We start from the raw sequence: 24,709 nt of genomic DNA, 5'->3' as shown, positions 1-24,709 counted from the left end.
TGCATTTAATGTGTGTTTGTACACTTCGGAATCACATGCTAACGCCTTGAAGTCTTATCTACACCATTCTTAGTGAAGCCTGGTTAGAATCTTTCTTCAGGGTCAAGTTCTCTCTAAAACACATTTTATGAAGTGACCTAAAAAAAGTTCCGCAATGGATAAAATGTGCACATCGTTTTTGGGACTGTATAAGTCACAGTGATCTGCCACAAGATTAAAAACACTGACAGGTGAAGTGAATGACATTATGTCACTACAATGGCACCTGTCAAGGAGTGGAATATTAGACAGCAAGTGAATATTCAGTTCTTGAAGTTTGTTAGAAGCAGGAAATACAGTAAAGCGTAAGTATCTGCACCACTTTGATCATGGTCAAATTATTATGGCCATATTTGTGTTCTTCTCAGGGTTGTTCGTTAGTGACAAGGTCATGGGCTCCCAAGTCTCACAGATTTGTGAGGAAAGTGAAGGCTCTTCTGTGGGTTCTGTGGCTACTGTAGCAGAGAGTGCTGAGAAAGTTAATGCTGGCCCTGATAGAAAGGGGTCAGAACACACTGTGCATCCTGCAGCTTGCTGCATATCCATTGCTGACATTTTTTTCCCCTTCTGCTCCCTCACTTTCATCACTTCAACAACTTCAAGAACTGGCTGTTTACATGAAGTCTAATAAACCCCACCCCTTCACAGGTGCCACTGTAACAAGATAAGCAGTGTTATTCACTTCATATGTCAGTGACTTGAATCATGTGAATGATCTGTGTATATCTCGCTGATGACATAACCAGGTCCAAAGTCCTTTTTTTTTTTTTAAAGCATATATTTATTTTACACACTGTTTTTAAAATACTGCTGACAGTGAGAGGAAAGAGTAACGTATGATTAGCTCATTACAGCAAGGAGAGCTGACGTATGTAATAAAATATACAGAGCTCTGTTATGCAATCAGATATTAACAGTCCGATTCCTGGGTCAGATTCTGTCATATTTACTCCTCTGAGGGAGAGTTCAGAGCTGGAGTGTGGCGGTCAGGGCCAAAATAAACGTAACATGGTCTTATGTGGGTCATTACCGCCAAGCAAATGAAATATGCAAAACTGCACAATCGCCAATTTACAAATCTCATTCAGGGGTGTTGACTGGGATATGCTCAGTTTTAGAGAAGTTCACAAAGTCAGAACTGTACAAAATGGTGGTGATAGCAACCAGACATCTGTGGTTTTTAAAGACTATTAAAGCTACCGCAGAGACGTTATCGCAAAATGATCATAGCTGTCCAACCAAAAATATGCATCTCCAAAAACTTTACAGAAGAAGGACAAAAAACCATCATAACCTTAAATGCAATGTAACGTCACTGTAAAAACATTGTATTCCAAGTAATTTTGGGGAATTTCTATTGGTTCATTCATCATGACATTTTTACACAATGTGGAGGACAGCTGCTGTGTTCAAATGATATCACAAAATTAAAACACCCAAAAATGTAGATCCATGTTTTCTCTGGACAGCAACGATATGTGACATGAAGCCTGAGGCATTGTTTTTTATTAGGGACGGCACGATACCACTTTTTTAGGTCCGATACCGATACCGATATTTTACATTTGGGTATCTGCCGATACCGATGCTAATCTGATTTTTTGAAACAAATAATTGCTTTGAAAAAAAAATGTTTTCCAGCAGCGTTTGTTGATGCGAAACAGTTTTCTTCTTAGCATTTTGAGGCCTTGATAAATTCCGTGTACTCCTTTCCGTGGTGTTTCTGTAAGTGTTTAATCATGTTCGTGGTGTTAAAGTTCCCAACACTGCTACCACCTCGTGAGACAGTAGCATTACACAAATTACATTAAACATGCTGTTTTCTTTGTAGACTGTGAAGTAACTCCACACTGCTGACATGTTTACAGGCCTCTCATAACAATCGCCAATATTTCCGATATCCGATCCAGCAATTTAGGCCAGAATCGGACCGATACTGAATATCGGATCGGCGCATCCCTATTTTCTATCAGTTTTGTCATAAGCAGAGACACACAAATTCAGTGGACATTTTTAGTAGATTAGCAACTGGTCACAGTCGGAACAAAATGGCAACTTTACAGAAGAATAAACTTTCTTTTGGATGAACATTATAACAATGTAAAGGGTGACTGGAGTTTAACAATGTTTTTAACAGCAATGAAATGGGTTCATGTAGCCTTCATTAGCATCAAAAACAAAGAAGTTTAATAGATCTTTTCACATTACATGACCTACATATTTGATATAGGTTCCATTATGTTAATTTTGAAAATGTGATGAAATTACCTTTAAACTCTTTATAAATATGGAAAAAAAATTGGTCACAGTTTAAAAAAAAAAAAAAAACGGTTACAGCCAAGTAAACAACACAGCCATCAAATCCAACAGCTGTGCAGCAGGTAATTTGTAGCAAATGAGAAGAACATCAGGAGATCAGGTAATGTGTAAAATGAAGGTAATGAGAGATGATGTAAAGGAGCTTGTAAGACAAATTGACATCTGGGAGAGGGATTGCATCAGTTAAACAGCACAGACATGAAGGCGTGACCTGCCTGAGGCAATCCTCCCACACACAGGTGGAAAATTCCTGACACTTGAAGCCTGCCATTAACTGAGGACAGTGCTCAAGGCACATAGTGTATCCTGTCAATTAATGCAGTCAAAAAGCACAGTAACTTTGCCATATAAAAACAAGTTCAAAAAATCAGTTGACTTAATAATAAAAGAGAAACATTCTCAGGTCATCAACATTGATAAACGGTGCATGCAGCATTTCCCAGAACTAATATTGAGTTTTATTTTCCTGTGGGACTTGAGGTGGAAAAGACTAACAACACTGTTCTAAGTTCACAGTTTATAAATCAATCACTGGAGCACTTTTTCTTGGTCATCATTTATTTTATTTTATTTACATTATTATTTTAAACAATACAAAAAACTTACAATTTCATAACAAAATTGAATATTAAAATGTCAAGGCTAACAAGCAAATGAACTGTGTTCTGTGGAGGCTTACAGCACCTCACTGCTGCTGATATTGCTGCGTGCGAATTACAGATGCATATCACAGGCGGCGCTCAGTCATCAGTGAAATGGGAGATACTAGCATGCTAAGCAACAATGCACCCATTAGAGGCAACCATGCTGATAATGGTTAATAAAAACCACCAGTGTCAATGTGGTAGATAACTAGTGTTTTAACTAGATAAGAAAACAATAAATACAATCTAACATTTCTTTAAAAATGCATGACCTCAGTGATAATACGACTGCATGTCTATGGCGCTGGAACAAAACCATGTATCTCTATTTTTTATTTATTTATTATTATTATTGTTAATGTTCTGACATCATTTTCAGTAGCTGCCTTGTACACAATGTCTAAGAATTATGTTTTTTCCCCAAAAACACGATTTAAAATTATTTTTCATTAAATGTCCCCTCATTGTTAAAGCCCCTTAGAACTCATTTTGAAATTTAGATTTTTATTGTGTAATTCTCAAGTTGGGTCAACAAAGTTTAACAAAAGAACTCCTCAAAAATTACCAAAATACGCTCCCCAGAGCTCACTGAGAAGGTGTGAGCATGGTCCAATACTACTGACTGTACTAATGATCACTGGAGAACAGAATTTTGTTTGCGTTACCATGGCAACCATGGTTTTTTTTTATCTAGGCTTTTACTCTGAACTGCGGTTGTCATTTTACACAAGATATACAATAAAATGGCACAGGCGGGTAGAATTGGCATTATACAGTTCATACACAAACGTATGGATGTCTTTTACGTGTCTTGGGTGTGGATTCGCGTGCTTATTTTGTTAACATAATTTCACGAACGGGAGAACTTCTAGTGTCTCCAAATTGGTGCTTTCCCTGCTGCTAGTCTGCTGGACTGCTGACCGAGTGTTGCTGTTATCCCCGCTGCTACTCTGCTCTACACGTCGGCCCAACGTGGCCACTATCTTGGCTGCTACTCTGCTCTGTTAAGTTTGGCTGCCGTCCCTCCTGCTACTCCGTGTTACGTGCCGACCGATTATGGCTGCTATCCCTGCTACCACGGTGCTGTACTGGCAACCGAGTGGGTTTACCGTCCTTGCTGCTTCTCTGCAGCAAGCTAAGATGGCTCCTAAGCTTTAGCTCACCAGTCTCTTCAACTCAGAGAGGAGACTTAGCTATGGTAGCCTTGTGATTGGTGAGTGTAATACTGACATAAGCATTACCCACTTTATGGATTGCCCATTCTACACGGAGAGGAGAGCAGTCCTGGTCATTTTTGAGGAGAGATGAATTATATTTTTGTTTTGTGTTTTTTATTTAAATTTTGCTGAATGTTTCAAATAATGCTCAGGCTGAAAATTTTACAAAAAAAAAATGATATATATATATTCAAAATGAGTTCCCAGTGACTTTAAGGTTTTTTCCTTCTCCCTTAAAATGTACAATATTGAAGATACAAGCTTTAATCACATAAGCTTCTTTATCTGACAATGGGACTATAAAAACATGAGTTGATTGAAAAAATAGCTTTTAGACAGGATTGAGTTTTTAAATAAGCAGTAATTTGAGTTCAATTAAAATGTTATAAAATACTTGCCAAAATGTACTGTAAAAACTTTCAGATTTTTGTAGATTTTTCCAAGATCCACAAAACAGCAACAATACACTGATATATTTTGTTTACATTATTTTTTGTTTGTTTTTAACAGAGCAGAGAATTTTACAATTTCAAATTCTAGGCATTCATTTTATTAGAACATCCTTCTAAATATTCATTATATTAAATCATTCACTTTTGAATTATCTGCATTATTCATTATGGACACGTCTAAACTCTCATCGTTTTAGCTGCAGCTTGCTGGTCTCTTACTAAGTTCTTGAAACTTAACACGGATCTATATGCAAGTTAGTTGTTAACTTTGTAAAAATCTGTTTGGATGTGCAGTAAATGGAGTGTTTAGAAGCGGGATCTCCTGAGCTGTGATAGAAACTAGTGTTCGCTCACCTACACCACTAAACAGAAAAAGCGCTGACACATTCTCACAGTACAAAAACAATCCATTAGCACAGGCCTGCGTTCCTGATCTTGCTAACAAATAACTTCATGAATAGATGTTAGCCCAACCCTAAATCTCACACCTCACTTCAGCTCAGCTCCTCATGACCTTCAGGAGCAGCCACAATCAGATGAGCAGATTAAAGAAGAAAAATACTAACTTTTTGGAATAGAAATATGCCTCCACTAAAGAAACTAGCGATTTTAATCCAAGAATATTGCAGGTATTGGATGGGCATTCAAAGAAATATATAAATGTACACAACTGTCCTCTTATCCCAGATGTTCTCCAATAGACACATGTTAATATCCAGAGTTTGCTTCTTTATTTTTCTACTGGAGCTGCAACATAACCTTTTAGCAAACCGTTTAGGATAACAATAGTGACTCAAACCATGTATTCAATAATGTCCAACAGACTAATCAAGGCCACTGTGACTAAAACAATTTTTCACAAATCTTCACTGTGTAATGAACACAGCAGTAGGCCGTTTTACACAGCTGGTACAAGGCAAATTTTTGTCCATTTTATTATATCTGATATTTTAGATTTTCACTCCCCAAAGTAGTCCTTGCTGATTTCCACCCATGTGCCCTGTCTCCCTAAAGCCCCAAGGTTACCAAACCTTGATATTTGTTGTGGGTTCACCTTAAGTCTTAGCTCCTTCCAAGGATTCTTCCTCTACTACTACCAACTACTCGGATCTGCTATGCCAACTAACAGGTGTCTGCATTGACTAGCATCACGCTGAGGGTGCAAGGCCAACCGTGGCTCTATTGGGACATTAGAGATGCCTGCCTGTCAAGAACCAGTTTTGTGTATTCATATGGTTCACAGTATTTTAAACTGTGTTCAGTGTTGGTTGAGATGATTTGTGGATTATTTTATGGAAAACCTTTGGGTGATGATTGAATTTATTTATTAGCAAAGTTATGCACAGTATATTTTCAGTGCCACACTAAAGAAGACACAGAATTCAGACACCAGACGCGTCTTGGGTAAATGACTGAATCTGACATAAGGGGAAATGTCTGGGTTATTTGATTTCTCACCAAACCAGAAGATCACATGACCCAAGCACCAAACCACTAACCAAACTGAAGTATCAAACCCAAGATAAACGTGAGCAACTCTCAGGAGCACAGGGAAATAACGGCTGGCTGCAGCTCAGTACCAAAATCATATAAAATCCATTGGTCCCTTCCACTGTATGTCATCAGATTTTGGCCAAACTGAATGGAAAGATAACGTTTTCCTCTTGGCTCTTGCTAGAAGCTTGCTATAAATTTTAAACTTAAAAGAGGATCAGACATTGCTTTTTTATATCTCTTTCTTTGAAGAGGAAACATCCTGATTGTTAATGAAAAGCAGGGAGTCTTTTTGCTGAGAATAATTAATAAAATCTATCAGCGTTTCACTGAATTAATATACAGCTAAGACTAAAGCAACTCACTTTGTTTATTGTAGTAATCTTGCAACTAATGACAGTACAGACTCCTTTTAATCAAAGTCACTACATTTGTAAATGAATACTTCACTAAATATTGCTTACAGTACTTAGCAAACAGGTAAAACAAGGCACTAAAACTCAAGCAATGAATCCAAGCCCTTACCTCTCTTGTTCAGTTAGGTGTTACCTCCCAACATTTTAATCGGTTTTGGCAGAAATACCCAGGTTCACAAATATGACTGGGTCAAGGTCAAAGTCCATTTTGAATTTCCTTGTTTTGCCTTCTTGGAGAAAGAAAAAAAAAATCAGCATGACTTTAAAATGTGTGCCAAGGGAAATTGCTTAAGACAAAATAAAACATGCATAAAAACCAAGCAGTGAGACCCTCTTTTCAAAGTGATTAAAAAGCACAGATGTCTACCTTCTGGTGGGATTCACAGTTCAATTGCATCTGGCTCCATGGCAACAAGTAAAACACCAAGACCACAATGGCTCCCACAGCTAATGTAGTAAGACTGCTACTTTAAAGTTAATAAACAAGCCTTGTGACCGAGATGGAAGTTCCTGAGATATTGAGTAAATATACCAAGAAACCAAGGCACACAAGCCACGATGCCTGAGTCTATGACAGTGCTATAAAACCACACAATGGGACATTGTTTTTAAACTGAAGGTATATAAAAGACATGAACATGACTTCAGTTTACCAGGTTTACAGATACTTGCCTACTACCCTGGTTTTTGGGCTTTATGCACCTGGGGGAAAGTTAAGAGAAATATTCTACCATTTTTCAACATGACAGTAGTGCAGGAGATTTGAGATTTGAGACCTCAGATTTGTCCCAGAACTAGTTTGTGACCCAGAAATGCTGACAGAATTCAGCACAGGTCCATTGTTTTAAACTACACACATGATTCAGGTCGATGGATTTTGCCTGGAAGCAGGGGTTAAGGGACATTCCTACAAGACAGTTTTCTTTTTAGAGCTATATAACTGGGTTTACCAAGACATCCCGCTTTGTAACATATTTTCTTATTTATCAGTGGGAACAAAGGGCTTAAAATGTAATTCTAGATTTATTGAATAATTTGGCATTAATAATTGAACTGCTCTTGTTGCAACAATAAAAGCGCATGTCTAGAATTGCCATAAAACTCATCATAGTTCATCATTAAGTTAGAATTTAATACTTTTTTTGTTGTAGGCCAATGCTTTCTTTTATTTACATGCATTCGCTTCAGTTTAATGTGAAATGTGTTCAATTCATAAAAGCACCACTGTGGATAATGATACAGCCAGAGGTAAAGTTCTGGTTAAAACGTAGATGTGCCAGTGAAGTACAAGATGAAGTACAATACTCAGTGCAACAACCGCTTAAGGGCTGCATGGGTGAATACTACAAAACCTTAAAGTTGCCTGTAAAAATAACACAGTAAGTTCCCCCCTCATTGCCCAGGCCTTAACTTTTTAGCTCATATATGTTAGTCTCTCACACACACACACACACACACACACACACACACACACCCTTAGATACAGTCACACAGACTTTAGGAAAACTGTTCAGGTTATAATGAGTCCTGTGAGTCCGAGTCATCTGGTACAAAAAGGCTTTTCCCAGGCTGTGTCCTCTGCACTCTGCTCCCGTTCATCTCCTCCAGTGGCACATAGGAATACTCCGGCTGCAGACGGCCTCTGAATTTTTGGCACACTTGGATCAGGTTTCCAGTGAGACTGGTCAGCAAGAGAGCAGCCAATACAGCAGTGATAACCACCCAGCTCTGCCTAAAGACACACACAGCACACAGAGACTTTGAGCCTCAGTGCACTCTGGCCTAGAGACTGCACAAAGCCCTACATTAAAACCATAGCAACTACACAACGTGCATTTGAACGGCACGGTGAGATAACACATGCATAACTGCCTCTTTGCAGTTTACCTGTTTACAAGCCCAGTGGGGATTCCTGGTTCAGACCGGCGGCTGAGACCATTCCAGTCAAAGGTCTGAGAGATATTTCGGTCCATTTCCATGGAAATAATCAAGTGACCATGTACACTCACAGAGGACATGGTTGAAGTATGACCTTTCTCTTAAGGCAACAGACTTTTCCATTGGAGCAAGGCCACGAGATGAAGCCAGTGTTATGGATCCTGTTGCACTGCATATCTAGGTGACTAAAGGTAGGGTTATATTTGTGTATATGTGTGGACACTTACTCAGACAGATAAGGCCGTGGTGCCTGAGCCTCTTCTTGTTCTCTCCACTCCTTTATCATCTGAGTGGCCAGGCAGTGACCAGCTGAAGAAGAAAGAGACATACATCACATTTACTCACCAAGACAACAACTGTCAAAAGCAGTGGAACATATTTAAGTGACTGAATATTGTTACTAGACTTGTGCATTACTTGGGAACATATTTACAGGAGTATTATTGATTATATTTAAGAGGATAAACATATTAAAGCCCTCATTCCATTCATTCATTGTCTGTAACCGCTTATTCAGGGTAGTGGTGGGTCCGGAGCCTCCCCGGAATCATTGGGCACAAGGCGGGATTTCTTGCCTGTTAGTGTTCTTGAAATATTCAGCCATATTTATACTAATATTTATATTGATTCTTATTTGAGTATGAACCAGTTAACAAACGAGGAAAACAAACATTTTAATTGAGATAAACTGTGACCGTGCCAACATATTTACATTCTCTGTTTCAAAAACAGACATACAAGTGTACAGCAGGGGCTCTTCATTGATTAACAGTAGTCTGCAGTTATTTTTACTACTGTAGCTGCACAAGTGCTGTCATTTTGCCATTATCTTAGCTAGAATACATACAATCAAACACTTGTTCATTAATTTTCCGAAACCACTGCATCGGTTGAGGGAGGCAGAAACACATTCATTCATTCATTATCTGTAAGCGCTTATCCAGTTCAGGGTCACGGTGGGTCCAGAGCCTACATGGAATCATTGGGCGCAAGGCAGGAATACACCCTGGAGGGGGTGCCAGTCCTTCACAGGGCAACACACACACACACACACATTCACTCACACCTACGGACACTTTTGAGTCGCCAGTCCAGTCGCCAGACTGTGGGAGGAAACCTGGAGGAAACCCACGCGGACACGGGGAGAACACACCACACTCCTCACAGACAGTCACCCGGAGGAAACCCAAGCAAACACAGGGAGAAAACTCCACACTCCTCACAGACAGTCACCCGGAGGAAACCCAAGCAAACACAGGGAGAAAACTCCACACTCCTCACAGACAGTCACCCGGAGGAAACCCACGCAGACACAGGGAGAACACTCCACACTCCTCACAGACAGTCACCCGGAGGAAACCCACACAGACACAGGGAGAACACACCAACTCCTCACAGACAGTCACCCGGAGGAAACCCACGCAGACACAGGGAGAACACACCACACTCCTCACAGACAGTCACCCGGAGGAAACCCACGCAGACACAGGGAGAACACACCACACTCCTCACAGACAGTCACCCGGAGGAAACCCACGCAGACACAGGGAGAACACACCAACTCCTCACAGACAGTCACCCGGAGGAAACCCACGCAGACACAGGGAGAACACTCCACACTCCTCACAGACATTCACCTGGAGGAAACCCACGCAGACACAGGGAGAACACTCCACACTCCTCACAGACAGTCACCCGGAGCGGGAATCGAACCCAAACCTCCAGGCCCCTGGAGCTGTGTGACTGCGACACTACCTGCTGCGCCACCGTGCCGCCAGAAACACATATTCATGTAGAAAATACATATTCTCTTTTACAAATTTCAAATATCAATTGTGAATTTAGAACAGCCAAATGTGTTCATATGAAGAAGTGCTAACACAAAACTAGTTTGGACGGAGCTTTGATATTTTATCCCAAACTGAAAAGTCCAAACAGGCATGGCTCGTCACGGTGTGTATGGTAACCAAACATTTGAACAGTAAACCTGATCAATCCTGTCAAATTCTTAATAAATATTTTCTATGTAACATTTATGATTTGCAAAAAATATTGCTTTTAGGGTTAAAAATATATTCCCCCCACATCATTTGGTTCAGATACAACACAGAAGCAAAAGGGCAGAAGAGTTTTTCTCCAGACAGCAGGTGCACACACTCTACAGTGAAGTGGAATGATTGCACAGTGCAAAACATCAGTGATGAACTGAAACATTGGATAAAGTAACTTGTACATTTGATAAACACTCAGTGTAGGGGGCTTTAAAGAGGGAGAGCAGCAGAGCTTGATGGAGACTAATTTTAAACCATGCATTTGAAAGTAGCACTGCATCAGCCTGAGAGCGGCAGATGGCCAGGCTCGGAGTAGAGCAGGCAGAGTGGTCCATGCACTCAGCAGACGGGACAGGGCCAGGCTTGGGAAGAGGAGGAAAAAAAAAAAGAAATCACCGCTCTCACAGGGAGCAGCTGCATTAGAGGTCACTGGCTCTAATGGCTGAAAAAAAAAGCTAATACAATTTGCCCTGCTGAGCCACAATTCCATATATATATATACATATATATATATATATATATATATAACTAACTAACACTGAGTACGATTATCTCACACCTTCATCCTGTACTTTGAACCATGTTTGTTATGTGTGCGGTTGAGTGAGTGGGGTGGGTAGTTTTATTCAGAAAGTCAAGGACAGTTAAAAAGTCATTTAAAGTCAGATAAACAATGAGAAACAGACGTAATTAGCTGTATAATATAGAAGTGTGAGGACTAGGAGGCAGGGGCACAAATCCATTTTTCCCAGTCGAGAGTTTGGAGTGTTTAATTCTAAATGATATACTGTATGTCACATAAAACGACTTCAACTCCAGTAGACAATCAAATAACATCTTCAATCTCTAGAAGGAAAAAAAAGCTCACATTTCACCCTACTCTGCATGCAGGTCAAGTTTCAAAGGAAAAGAACCATCATCCTGCATTTTTATATAAGGCTACACCTGATGTGTCTGATAGAGACGATAAATAATGCAAAAAGAAGACAGCCCAGAAAAGCTAAATCTGAGAAGGCAAATGGACAGAGCAGTAAAGTAAGGTTTTTAATCTGAGAACACAACAAGCAGGGGCAGCAGGAACTGAAAGGTTTTCAGAGATTGTAGGTGGAGACATTACTCCTGGGCCCTTAAAAGAGCAATGCTGATATGATCAGTACCTCTATGTAGGCTGCTGTTCCTCTCGCCATGAAGTGTGTTATTGCAACTGCCCGTGACAGGGTCACACGGGCACAGATCACTGCACTGGCACGGCTGTAGACAACGAAGTCCATAGTAACCCAGGGGACACTCTGAGAGGGGACAAAGTGGTCATACAGGTTAAGGGCAGACTCTAAATAAAAGGTGTCTAATATACAATGGAATCAGTGTAGTTACACACACACACACACACACACACACACAATCTGTAATAGCACAAATACACAATGCACCTATACGCTCAGTGGCTCTGATAAAATGGAGAATGCAGGTAGAAACAAAGATGTAATTTTAATGCCATGGCTGCTCTGCAAAATTTCCAATTCACTGTGTTTGTGATGTCACACATTTACATACAGCTGCCTGTAGTACCCCATAGTTAAGCTCTTTCAAATCAACAAAGTTGTAAAGCACTGTTTTTCAAAGCACATTATAGCTCCATTCAGAATGGAGGTCATTTGCATACAATTTAAAAGGCATAGTAACCAAACACTCTGTTTAATCTTAAGAGGTACAGAGAGTTAGGTCAAAGGTTGAATATAAACCCAAACTGCTTTTCGTACTTGAAAAATGCACAAATAATATAAGGACTCTCAGGGAATTCAATACAAAATAAGAGTAAAAGTTGGGTTCTGTAAACAGAGGGCAACTCAAACAAATAGTGTCTGCTCATAATTACACACCTTCTTCACAAGAAACTCCGTGAAAGCCAGCGGGACATGTGCAAAGTCCATGGACAGAGTCACAAGACCCTCCATTTTTGCACGTGCAATTCTGGTTACAGCCATCCCCGTAGAAACCTGTCGCACACTCTAGAATTAAAACATAAACAGAACATTCAGCAACACTTGAAATGTACCTGAGTTGGTATTGTCTGAAGCAATTTATATTCTACTAAGGGACTTCAAAAGCTGAATACTCATTGAAATAAACCCTACTGATGCTAGCTAACAGATACCGCAGATGGAGGTAGAGGGAGAGCCATCCAACCAAATCAGAGTGAGAGGACAACAGAGCTCTCAGACTCTTGGCCTCAAAAGCTTGATATTTGTGTAGATTTATGCCAGTTTGCAATTTGCATTAAAAATATAATTAAATTAAACATTGTAGAGAGTCAAACTTCCATCATGCACACGTCCTCTGGCTCATGCACAAGTAAAGTATCTACACAAGCAGCGATTGTGTTTGACTGTGTTTACCTTGGCTACAATTGGCACCTATCCACCCAGCATCGCAGACACAGCCATCTGTTCAGACACAGAGAGTAAACAACATTATGACAAATATACATATGTCCCTAGCTGAAACAGCTTACTCTATATTAGTCTTATCTGTTACACAGTATGTCCAACATGATTAAAAACACCCTGATTATCACCTGAATGTTTTCCTTATGAATTATGTTTCTTCCAAATGCGACAGAAACATGTTCATCACTATTTAATTTCAACTTTCTTTTTATGAACACATTCAATTTGTTTAGTGAAGGAAGTAATTTTTGAGGGCGGCGCAGCAGGTAGGTGTCGCAGTCACACAGCTCCAGGGGCATGGAGGTTGTGGGTTCGATTCCCGCTCCGAGTGCGGTGTCCGCGTGGGTTTCCTCCGGGTGACTGTCTGTGAGGAGTGTGGTGTGTTCTCCCCGTGTCCGCGTGGGTTTCCTCCGGGTGACTGTCTGTGAGGAGTGTGGTGTGTTCTCCCCGTGTCCGCGTGGGTTTCCTCCGGGTGACTGTCTGTGAGGAGTGTGGTGTGTTCTCCCCGTGTCCGCGTGGGTTTCCTCCGGGTGACTGTCTGTGAGGAGTGTGGTGTGTTCTCCCCGTGTCCGCGTGGGTTTCCTCCGGGTGACTGTCTGTGAGGAGTGTGGTGTGTTCTCCCCGTGTCCGCGTGGGTTTCCTCCGGGTGACTGTCTGTGAGGAGTGTGGTGTGTTCTCCCCGTGTCCGCGTGAGTTTCCTCTGAGTGACTGTCTGTGAGGAGTGTGGTGTGTTCTCCCTGTGTCTGCGTGGGTTTCCTCCGGGTGACTGTCTGTGAGGAGTGTAGTGTGTTCTCCCTGTGTCTGTGTGGGTTTCCTCCGGGTGACTGTCTGTGAGGAGTGTGGTGTGTTCTCCCTGTGTCCGCGTGGGTTTCCTCCGGGTGCTCTGGTTTCCTCCCACAGTCCAAAAACACACGTTGGTAGGTGGACTGGCGACTCAAAAGTGTCCGTAGGTGTGTGTGTGTGTGTTGCCCTGTGAAGGACTGGTGCCCTCTCCAGGGTGTGTTCCCGCCTTGCGCCCAATGATTCCAGGTAGGCTCTGGACCCACTGCGACCCTGAACTGGATAAGCGCTTACAGATAATGAATGAATGAATAAAAAGAGTCATTTTTGAAGTTTAGTTTTGAAAGCTGAACTGTCATAGTTTGTTCTTTGTTGATATACTTAGCTTTTTGCCCTTGACAGAGATTTCTTGGCTAAGTGGTAGTCCTTGTCCCATTCTTGCTCATAAAAACCTAGGCTTCAAACATGTCTAACCCTCTTCCCTTAGCTGTAAATTTAAAAAAGTGTATTGAATCACAGATGGGGACACTGACCTGGTGTACATACCCCATGGTCTCCACAGGCTGGAGGCTGGCAGGTTAGATTGGCACAATTGGGCCCAGTCCAGCCGGGCTGGCACACACACTGGCCATCCACACAGGTTCCGTGCTGGCTGCAGTCCTCTGATGGACACAAGCGCTTATGGACACACAGCACAGTAGAAACATGTCGAGCACAGCGCCACTTCGGATCAGCACTACAAAAAAAGAAAGCAGAAACCCATTTACATTAAAGAAAACATTGAAAATAATGTAAAAACAATGTTTTTTTTTTTAAATTGCATGTGTTTTGTTGATTATCCAAGTAAAAATATAGTGCAAATACAATAAAAATATTCTTCCACTAAAAGAAAGCAACTTAATAAATCCCCAGGTTTGAATAGAGGTAACAGTCAAGAAGCAGTGACGGTCAAAAAGGTTTTAATGAGTGTAAACATGCATCCACCTAATAAAATTAAACTTTTATATGGAAAATTATGAAAATCTCAGTTGTTCATAACAGTTTACTAAATGGTTATCTGGGCTGTGACTTTTGCACAATACTGCATTTACAGGGGTTGGACAATGAAAGTGAAACTGGTTTTAGACCACAATAATTTATTAGTACGGTGTAGGGCCTCCTTTTGCGGCCAATACAGCGTCAGTTCGTCTTGGGAATGACATATACAAGTCCTGCACAGTGGTCAGAGGGATTTGAAGCCGTTCTTCTTGCAGGATAGTGGCCAGGTCTCTACGTGATGCTGGTGGAGGAAAACGTTTCCTGACTCGCTCCTCCAAAACACCCCAAAGTGGCTCAATAATATTTAGATCTGGTGACTGTGCAGGCCATGGGAGATGTTCAACTTCACTTTCATGTTCATCAAACCAGTCTTTCACCAGTCCTGCTGTGTGTATTGGTGCATTGTCGTCCTGATACACGGCACCGCCTTCAGGACACAATGTTTGAACCATTGGATGCACATGGTCAATGTGTAGTTAATGAAGATTGGCACCAGGCTGCTCCAATTTAGCCATGAAACCTCCCACACTACAATGACAGGTGTTTCAGTTTCATTGTCTAACCCCTGTATGTTTCAAAATTTGCAGATGACTTTGCCTCTAATATTTCTTCTGAAACCTAAAGGTTTAACAGAGAGTTACCTCTGAACATACCCTGTGTCTATTTTGTATAGAAGTGTGTGTACCATCTTGGATCAAAAACAGAACAGAACCCCACTAATGTGCTTGTGGATTACTATAATCTTATACAAGCAATGTTCCAAAACCTTTTCAAGAAGGTGGATTTAAATCAATACCCTTGACGATGGGTGTGTAGATGTAAACAAACCTTTTCAATGTATACACTTGACATGAAACGTAAACATCACATTTCCACCTCTATCCACTGTTTCCCTTGTAAACCAACACAGTGAAGTACTAAACCAAACATTACTTAAGTGCTGAGTATGCATATACTAATGTCGCCACCTCTGGCAATTACACCTTTTGTCTCGTCTCGAAAGATCTGCATTTATTATAAGAGAATGCTTTACGACTGTCTGGAAACGGACTAGAATTACACACCAGTGATCTGATGGGAAATTGGACAGAGAGCCGTTAAGGACAAAAGTTGCAGATCCACCTCCATCCAGATTAATGGCGTTAACGACTCCTTGTTTCTTTAGGAAATCTGCCACCTCCCACAGGTTCATGCTTTACATGTGAACACAGACAAACAAAACATATCTCACAATAACACAACATGTCTTAACGTTTGAGTGTGTCAACTAACAAACATGAGTAAAGTGCTCTGAACATGCAGCTTGTTTAAGAGGTGCTGGCCAATAGGCACTTTAATGCAAACAGAGGAATCCTGTAACATTCTGTTCGGTAACTGCAATGACCCATCAGCTCCCATCATGAATGGTTCAACAGCACTAAACCATCAGCCACTAAGGCACGAGGTAATCTGCTTCACCTTTCAGATGCAGATCCTACCAGTATTTAAATGACTAAAGCTAACCAGGCTTCAGAGAGAATACTCAATGCCATTTTCACACCAAGCATCTGATTGTAATTCTCACCCTCTTTCCCCTGTCTGGCCATCAACATGGAAAAGAATGAGTCTGCCCTCCTCGTCATGGCCCACCGCTGTCCGGGCAGACGTCACCTCAACAAACTTCTGGAACGATCCTGCAACCAAGAGCCGTTAACTTTAACATTCTACTGCCGCAGTGCTTCCCAATGATACAGCACTGCTGGAATGTTTTCAGTCTCATGTTTTTAAGTTGTATCCCTCCCTTAGAGTATTCACAGGCTTAGTGTTAACTAAATATTTCCTAGATGTTCACTCTATCAGATGTTACTAATGTTTATGTCTCACAACAATCTGAAGCAGCCGGACAATGTTATAAACTGATGTTATGTCTTTAAGCTTTTTGTTATCTGTATTATTTTATGTGTGTTTTCATTTATGCTGCTGAAGAACTCTCCAGGTTAGGAGCAGTTAGGATGTTCCTGCCAATTGAACCGGTGAACTTCGGGTCTCAAGCCCATTTCTCTTGCTGTTGAGCCACAATATGGAGCTGGAGATGTCCCTGAGTGGGCAAGAACCACCAACCTTTCAGTTAATGGCTGAATGCACTAACCAACTGCTCTTGAGTGATGCACTATATAAATAAAAGATATCATAATATTATATGTACTATTTGTAGTTTTACTCTGACTACTACTAATACTACTACTACTACTAATAATAATAATAATAGTAAAGTTTAGTGAGCTAATCTTAAATGTTGAACTAAAAGCCTTGTTCTGGAACACAGCTGTGATTGGGGGAGATGAACAGATACAGTGTTTACCTTCAATTATTCACAACTCTGTTACTTAACGTACCAGTCTCCTGAGTCTTGTCGCATTCGGCTTGTATGCTTTCATTGATGTAAATTTCTCCTGCTCTCAGTAGCCACACCACTCCACTGATGAGCTGCACAAAGGGATTTACCTCATCCAAAACATCCTCCTCAGACAGATAGCTACAAACAGAGGAGAGAGAGAGAGAGAGAGAGAGAAACAGAGACAAAGACAGAGAGACAGAGAGAGAGAGAGAGACAGAGAAAGAGAGAGAGAGAGAGACAGACAAAGAGAGAGAGAGAGACAGAGAAAGAGAGAGAGACAAAGAGAGAGAGAGAGACAAAGAGAGAGAGAGAGACAAAGAGAGAGAGAGAGACAAAGAGAGACAGAGACAAAGACAAAGAGAGAGAGAGAGAGAGAGAGAGAGAGAGACAGATGAAATACAGACAGGTATACAGTGGTCTTTTTGTTAAAAATAATAAATACACATTCTTAAATGTACATTTCTACACAGGTTGATACACAGTTTCTGAACTTTAAATACAGGGGAGAAAAAATTAAACCTTAAAACAAATTAGAGCCCATTTTAGATTTTCCCCCATATTTATCTTAACCTCAGCAAATGAACCAATATTTGTTACTAAAATGTGTTGTTCTCAAGGCCAATGAAACAACAAACAGGTCATTAGACCTCGGTGTCCAAATCCCTGTTTACTGGAGCTGCTTCTCTAAATGTTAGAAGAAAAACACAAACACCCAGATTCAGAGGAGCAGTCAGAGGTGTCTCTGTTTACTGACTTCTCCCTGAAATTATCTTATTATTTAGCGCCCAAATAATATTTGCCCCAGTGGTTCAACACCTTTATCTCCTAAGCTGGATCATAAATGAATACCTCTCTAAATTCTACAGAAATCTGTAACAACAGGCTGCGACAGCTTTAGGACACGGAGATCCCAACTCTTATTTGTCAGCAGTGGTTACGCAACGTTGCTCTGTTTTTGTAAAGCGTCTATATTGAGGAGCAGATGTTTTTGGGCCTCTGCATTCTCAGCCTTTTCTTGACTTCTGCCTTTCCTTTTTCATCTTAGATCTGCCAGCGACTGTCCTGAGCTCACCCTGATGATCAGCAGATACAGCGCCATCCAGTGAGGGAACCCAGTCAAAACATCCCAGTCACTCAGCTCATTTCAAACCAGTGTGACCCATGTTTATCGGAGTAGTTCTCTTACAGCAGCCTGTATAAGATGGAGTGTGATTTCTGTGTAATATCTAAAATGAACTAAAACAGTATGAAAAACAATGATTATTGATTAAAATCGCACCCCTTGTAACTAAACATATGGTTTTTAGAGGTAAAGCCACTCATGAGAACAAAGATCATCTGCAGCCAGGTTTATTTTAAAGGAAACTTTGAACTCAACGAAAATTAAGCAAATGCCACATCTTTACATCAACTACTCAAATCGTAAACTTCTAATTCTTTGGTTAAAAACCAGGGATACAGCCCTCTGACATAATGCCTTTAAAAGGGAGAGAAGGAGGAAGTCAGAAAATTAATGTTAATGTTAGAAATTTGGAGGTAAATATAGAGATAGAACTGGGAATAGAATTGATGTGCACTGATACAAAATCATTAATCTGAGGCTGATGGATGCAGTGCTGTGATAAACAATGTTATGATGTAAGAAATGATATAAATTGTAGTGTTAGTAAAATCTCCCCGTGGGTTTCCTCCGGGTGACTGTCTGTGAGGAGTGTGGTGTGTTCTCCCTGTGTCTGCGTGGGTTTCCTCCGGGTGACTGTCTGTGAGGAGTGTGGTGTGTTCTCCCTGTGTCTGCGTGGGTTTCCTCCGGGTGACTGTCTGTGAGGAGTGTGGAGTGTTCTCCCTGTGTCTGCGTGGGTTTCCTCCGGGTGACTGTCTGTGAGGAGTGTGGAGTGTTCTCCCTGTGTCTGCGTGGGTTTCCTCCGGGTGCTCCGGTTTCCTCCCACAGTCCAAAAACACATGTTGGTAGGTGGATTGACTCAAAAGTGTCCGTAGGTGTGAGTGTGTGAGTGAATGTGTGTGTGTGTGTGTGTGCGTGTATGTTGCCCTGTGAAGGACTGGCGCCCCCTCCAGGGTGTATTCCCGCTTTGAGCCCAATGATTAGAGGTAGGCTCTGGACCCACCGCGACCCTGAACTGGATAAGCGCTTACAGATAATGAATGAATCAATGAATGGTTACAGATAATGAATGAATGATATATACATCATGACAATATTAATCATTGTATGAGTCAAGTACAAAGATATCAGACTTGATAAAGTCATTATGAACACCTTGGCTTGGAAGTTCAGATTCCATATTTATGGAACTAATTCAGTGCTTTCGACATAGTGTTCCCATAAAGTCTTATACGCAAATTATAAAGTACTCACAAATTATTTGTTGGGAACATTCCTCCACACGTAACATAAACTTACCCAAACACAAGTGTGCCGTCCTTTCTGATGCCAAACTGGGCATTTTGAATTCCTTCGCTGTTCTGCACCAGTCTGCCATCACTCACAACATTCCCCAAGCACTGTCCATTGCGGGTGTTGAAATAACCTCCATTCTGGGCGACCAGACACTTTCGCGTTTCAACAGTCTTCTCCACCGTCTCTTTCCGGAAAGCCCCACATCCTCCAGGGCCTCCAGGCTCCAACACAGAGACGGTCCTCACAGGGTCATAAACCACGGTGATGTGGCCACTCACCCATTTAGAAGTGTTTGAATTGCTTCTTATATGCGAGATAAAGATCCTGGGCTCCATCTCAGGTGACCCGGAGTGATTGCTGGGGGGCCTGGTTTCATGGGTCACATTGCCGTGAACGATGGGCTGACAATCCCTCACGTACCGATGAGAGTGAGAAGGGCCATGAGAACTGGAGTAAGGCAGCAAGACGTCATCATCCATAGAGTGCCTGCCATGGGAAAGACAACATAAGAGCATTAATTCATACATAAATAGCAGAGCTGCTAAGTTTCCTGGAGTTGTGGGTTCAATTCTCACGTCCGGTCAATGTCTATGAGGTTTGTGGTGTGTTCTTCTCCATGTGTTATTTTCCTCCAGGACCGCTGGTGTACTCCCGCAGTTCAAAAACACATGCTGGTAGGTGGACTGCGTGTCTGAGTATGTGAGTAACTGGGTGAGTGTTAATAAAATACTAAAAATACATCCCGAACTTTCATCTTACAAACCCCCACTCTGTATACAATCAGTGTTGGGAAACAGACTCTGTTACTGCACACTGTTGAGCAGCGCTTGGTCATGTTGCAAAGAACATACTGCTGATGTAACGGCAAGAAAAAAGGCATTACCAACGAAAGGCAGGCCACTGTAACTCTTAAAAGCCTAGGGGTTTTGTATTGAGAAACTGCAAAGTCAGGGTGTCACTGCACATAGTACCGACCCCATCAAAAGACACTAGGAAACTACAAGAGATTCTAACAGGAAGTGGTCGGGGTAAACACAAAGCCACAACTGAACCAAACTTCCGGAGAGTCACTACCTTGTGTGACAGGCTTCTCGCAGGACAACCATCTTCAAACACATCTTAACACTGGTCAAAGCAAGTAGCCAGTAGATCACTAGACAGGAGGAAGGTCTTCTGGACTGAGAATTCAAAATCTTCAACAAGGTGTTCATGTAGAAATGAGTAAAAGGATTTCACAGTGACTTTTATCAGTGGCATAAAATGGTATTTCATTGATAATAATCTCCTTACTGTCAGTTAATATGAGGACAATATATCGATCACAAAAATGACTGCTGCCAACATAGAGGAGCAGAATCCATTGCACTGGAATGTGATAAACCACACAGAACATATACAAATAAATACAGAAAAGAGAGGATGGTCACGGGTATTTCAGGGTGTTTCCAGTGTGCAGCAGTTAGGAAGGATAACCTGTGAACCTGTGACAGTTCATGGGCAACTAGGGCTCACTGATGTGTGAGAGTAGTGAAGGTGCATGTATATCGCTCACTCAATAAAGAGATGGCACCAGGAAACTCTATGTTACAACTGCATACTCCCTATAACTGTATATTCGCTAATGGCAGTGGCCTCTTTCAGAAAGATAAAGCCTCCAGCCACATGAACCATGTCAAAGAGTTCAAGGTGTTGGCTTGGCCTCGACATTCCCCAGATCTCAGTCTTATCAAGCATCTGTGGGATGTGCTGGAAAAACAAATCAGATCGATGTAGGCCCTACCTCACAACATACAGGATTTAAAAGTGTCTGCTAGGGGCCTTGGAGAGTCTTCGATCAGAGCTCTTTTTGCAAAATGAGGGGCATAAATGTTATTGCAGGGCTGTTTCAGAAGCCAACATTGTAAATAATTCACTTTCCACTTTACACAAGTGTTAGACATGTGGGCGGCACGGTGGTGCAGCAGGTTACTGTCGCAGCCACACAGCTCCAGGGGCCTGGAGGTTGTGGGTTCGAGTCCTGCTCCGGGTGACTGTCTGTGAGGAGTGTGGTGTGTTCTCCCTGTGTCTGCGTGGGTTTCCTCTGGGTGACTGTCTGTGAGGAGTGTGGTGTGTTCTCCCTGTGTCTGCGTGGGTTTCCTCTGGGTGACTGTCTGTGAGGAGTTGGTGTGTTCTCCCCGTGTCCGCGTGGGTTTCCTCTGGGTGACTGACTGTGAGGAGTGTGGTGTGTTCTCCCCGTGTCCACGTGGGTTTCCTCTGGGTGACTGTCTGTGAGGAGTTGGTGTGTTCTCCCCGTGTCCGCGTGGGTTTCCTCCGGGTGACTGTCTGTGAGGAGTTGGTGTGTTCTCCCCGTGTCTGCGTGGGTTTCCTCCGGGTGACTGTCTGCGAGGAGTGTGGTGTGTTCTCCCCGTGTCCGCGTGGGTTTCCTCCGGGTGACTGTCTGCGAGGAGTGTGGTGTGTTCTCCCCGTGTCCGCGTGGGTTTCCTCCGGGTGACTGTCTGTGAGGAGTTGGTGTGTTCTCCCCGTGTCTGCGTGGGTTTCCTCCGGGTGACTGTCTGTGAGGAGTTGGTGTGTTCTCCCCGTGTCCGCATGGATTTCCTCCGGGTGACTGTCTGTGAGGAGTGTGGTGTGTTCTCCCCGTGTCCGCGTGGGTTTCCTCCGGGTGACTGTCTGTGAGGAGTTGGTGTGTTCTCCCAGTGTCTGCGTGGGTTTCCTCCGGGTGACTGTCTGTGAGGAGTGTGGTGTGTTCTCCCCGTGTCTGCGTGGGTTTCCTCCGGGTGCTCCGGATTCCTCCCACAGTCCAAAAAAAAAAAAAAAAAAAAAAAAACACACATTGGTAGGTGAATTAGTGACTCAAAAAATTAGTCCGTAGGTGTGAGTGTGTGAGTGAATGTGTGTGTTGCCCTGTGAAGGACTGGCGCCCCCTCCAGGGTGTGTTCCCACCTTGCGCCCAATGATTCCAGGTAGGCACTGGACCCAACACGACACTGGACTGGATAAAGGTTACAGATAATGAATGAATGAATGTTAGACTTGTTCAATACATGAGCATTGTATAATCTATTTTGAATCAGAAATGCTTTGTGTTGTGAAAACCAATGATTTAGCCCAATGCTCAGCGTAGTCTAATGCTACAGTGTATGCACATTCCTACCAGCTGGTTTTATCTGAAATGCTCAGTTCCAGGGAAGTTGTTCCTAGTGTTGGTGACAGAAAACAGACGCCTGACGAGTTTATCAGTAGCTCCCTCACAGAAAGTTATTATACAAAATATTTACCAACACACGAACGAGGCCCAGGACATTGATTCATCGCCATCGTGAGAAAGGTTTATGGCCCAAAACATACTTCAGAAAACTAATTCATAGTGGAGTGATGATGATTTTCTGAATTCCTCATCATTTAACCTTTATTAGCACTTTATTAACACTTTAAACTTTTATTATATATTTTTAAGGAAGTAAATAAATTGTTGTAATGCCATTCAACAACAACCCCTCTGACTGGCAACGGTCTTTTAAACCTTATTCCTTGAATTAGTAAGAAAATGTTTTCTGACTATCAATAAACACAAGTAAGGAACTCAAATTCCACTGTATTTATTTGTTTGACACTTTCACAGAGCTGGTGCTTAGCCTTTAAACTGCTGTAATTCTTGTGTCCAGCAGGATACATATTGGCACTGACACGTTGGTTAACTTTAGTAGTTTGACAGATAACGTCTGGCCTCCACGAAGAAAGACCGTTAGGCAAATGTACATCCAATAAATACGACAGAGCCCACAGAACAGAGTTATTTAAAACATTTAGTTACAAAGCGAACTCGTTTTAAGCGAGGGTAGATGCGTATGAGAAATAGTTTACAGTCGGTCTGCACCCACAGAGTGAAACAGCGCACGGAGTCAGTCATTTTGAAGTTAATTTTCATTTTCAGTTGTAACGCTATCGTTTACTCTACACTGAACTACCGGGTTAAGGCTGTGTACACGGAAAATGACATTACTAATATTCAAACTATTCCCAGCTGGTCAGCCAGCTCCTCAAAAACAACAACAACAAAATGAATTTACCGGGTGTTTCTGCTCTCCGTCAGCCACACTCCAGCCCACATTAGGAGAAAAGAAATGTGTCCTAAACGTTGTACCACTGCTGCCATATGATTAAACCCTGGTCACTTCATGAAATCCAGCTGCAGTTTCATTCTCCACTTCGGCTCTGCATTTGCTGTCAGGCTCCAAACGGCTGCCTGCCCCCTACAAAGTGCACGACATATGTATCTAATCAAACTAAGGCTTTTATACACAAACTTTAGACAGAGATTAATAAAGCTTTCGGCTAAATATAAATTGATTTATATTAGACTTATAGTGTGATGTTAGAGTTTAAAAACAGTACATTACAACCTAAACAGTGCACTACACAGGGAACAAGAGGCCATTTGGAACACACCTCGGAGCATCGTCATGTGACTCTGTCATGTGCCGCCTACAGTCCAACAATCCTCTGAATGACTTAAGGGGCAAAAATGACTTGATAATGCGTGGGAACTACTTATTTAGTAATGATCTCGTTCCAACGCTTTGTTAAGTCGTTTTCATCTATTATAAATCTTATACTCGAGCCTTATTAAAGAGTTCCCGTGTAATATTACGTTATTTGCAGGGTTTCTTTTATTTTAAAGAGATGACACCAACAAGGCTATATAAATGTACAGACAAAAGTGACTTTTTTTTACTTAAGCATTTTTTGCTTGTTTTTAATATATTTTTCAACATTTAACATGGCTGACCAATTGAATGTTTACAGAGAAGGTTATCGACCAATAACGTTAGCTCTACAGTCAGACCGTCCAGTCAGAAGATTTTAGGCTACTTCACCACGCCCCCTATTCACTCAAGCGAACCAATCGGAGTAGGGGAAGGCGGGACTAATTTGTAAACGAAACGCTTCTCCAAACTCTATGTAAGCTCTAGAAAAACAAAACCCCGGACGTTTGTGAAATTCCGCCCGGACATGATTTTAAGTCTAAAAAAGAGGACATGTCCGGGTAAAAGAGGACGTCTGGTCACCCTAAATTATAGGAC

The 24,709-nt window shown here is 41.8% G+C and overlaps 1 protein-coding gene across 1 annotated transcript; it reads right to left on the bottom strand.

Annotated features, from left to right (window-relative positions):
- Nucleotides 1-2,919: 2,919 nt before the first annotated feature.
- nagpa (N-acetylglucosamine-1-phosphodiester alpha-N-acetylglucosaminidase) lies at nt 2,920-23,833 on the bottom strand. The gene is made up of 11 exons (XM_066682540.1): nt 23,696-23,833; nt 19,632-20,114; nt 17,211-17,350; nt 16,400-16,508; nt 15,900-16,028; nt 14,331-14,533; nt 12,967-13,014; nt 12,451-12,579; nt 11,728-11,859; nt 8,747-8,828; nt 2,920-8,313 (listed from the first exon to the last, which is right to left on the bottom strand). The coding sequence occupies exons 1-11, from the start codon at nt 23,779-23,781 to the stop codon at nt 8,097-8,099; spliced, it is 1,758 nt and encodes a 585-aa protein (XP_066538637.1). The 5' UTR covers nt 23,782-23,833; the 3' UTR covers nt 2,920-8,096.
- Nucleotides 23,834-24,709: the final 876 nt, after the last annotated feature.

This window comes from Hoplias malabaricus, chromosome 10 (assembly GCF_029633855.1).
Source record: "Hoplias malabaricus isolate fHopMal1 chromosome 10, fHopMal1.hap1, whole genome shotgun sequence".
Classification (NCBI taxonomy): Eukaryota; Metazoa; Chordata; class Actinopteri; order Characiformes; family Erythrinidae; genus Hoplias; species Hoplias malabaricus.
The sequence above is the reverse complement of the archived record's forward strand: the minus strand, read 5'-3'. Positions and strand labels throughout refer to the sequence as shown.

Bases quoted from the DNA above. Each gene is read 5' to 3' on its own strand.
- nagpa (XM_066682540.1), bottom strand. From the start codon at position 23,781: ATGGCAGCAGTGGTACAACGTTTAGGACACATTTCTTTTCTCCTAATG. The intron at 17,351-19,631 runs GTAAGTTTATGT...CTCTGTTTGTAG, and splicing joins GACGGCACACTTGTGTTTGG to CTATCTGTCTGAGGAGGATG. The intron at 14,534-15,899 runs GTGTGTAATTCT...CTTTTTTTGTAG, and splicing joins AATTTCCCATCAGATCACTG to TGCTGATCCGAAGTGGCGCT.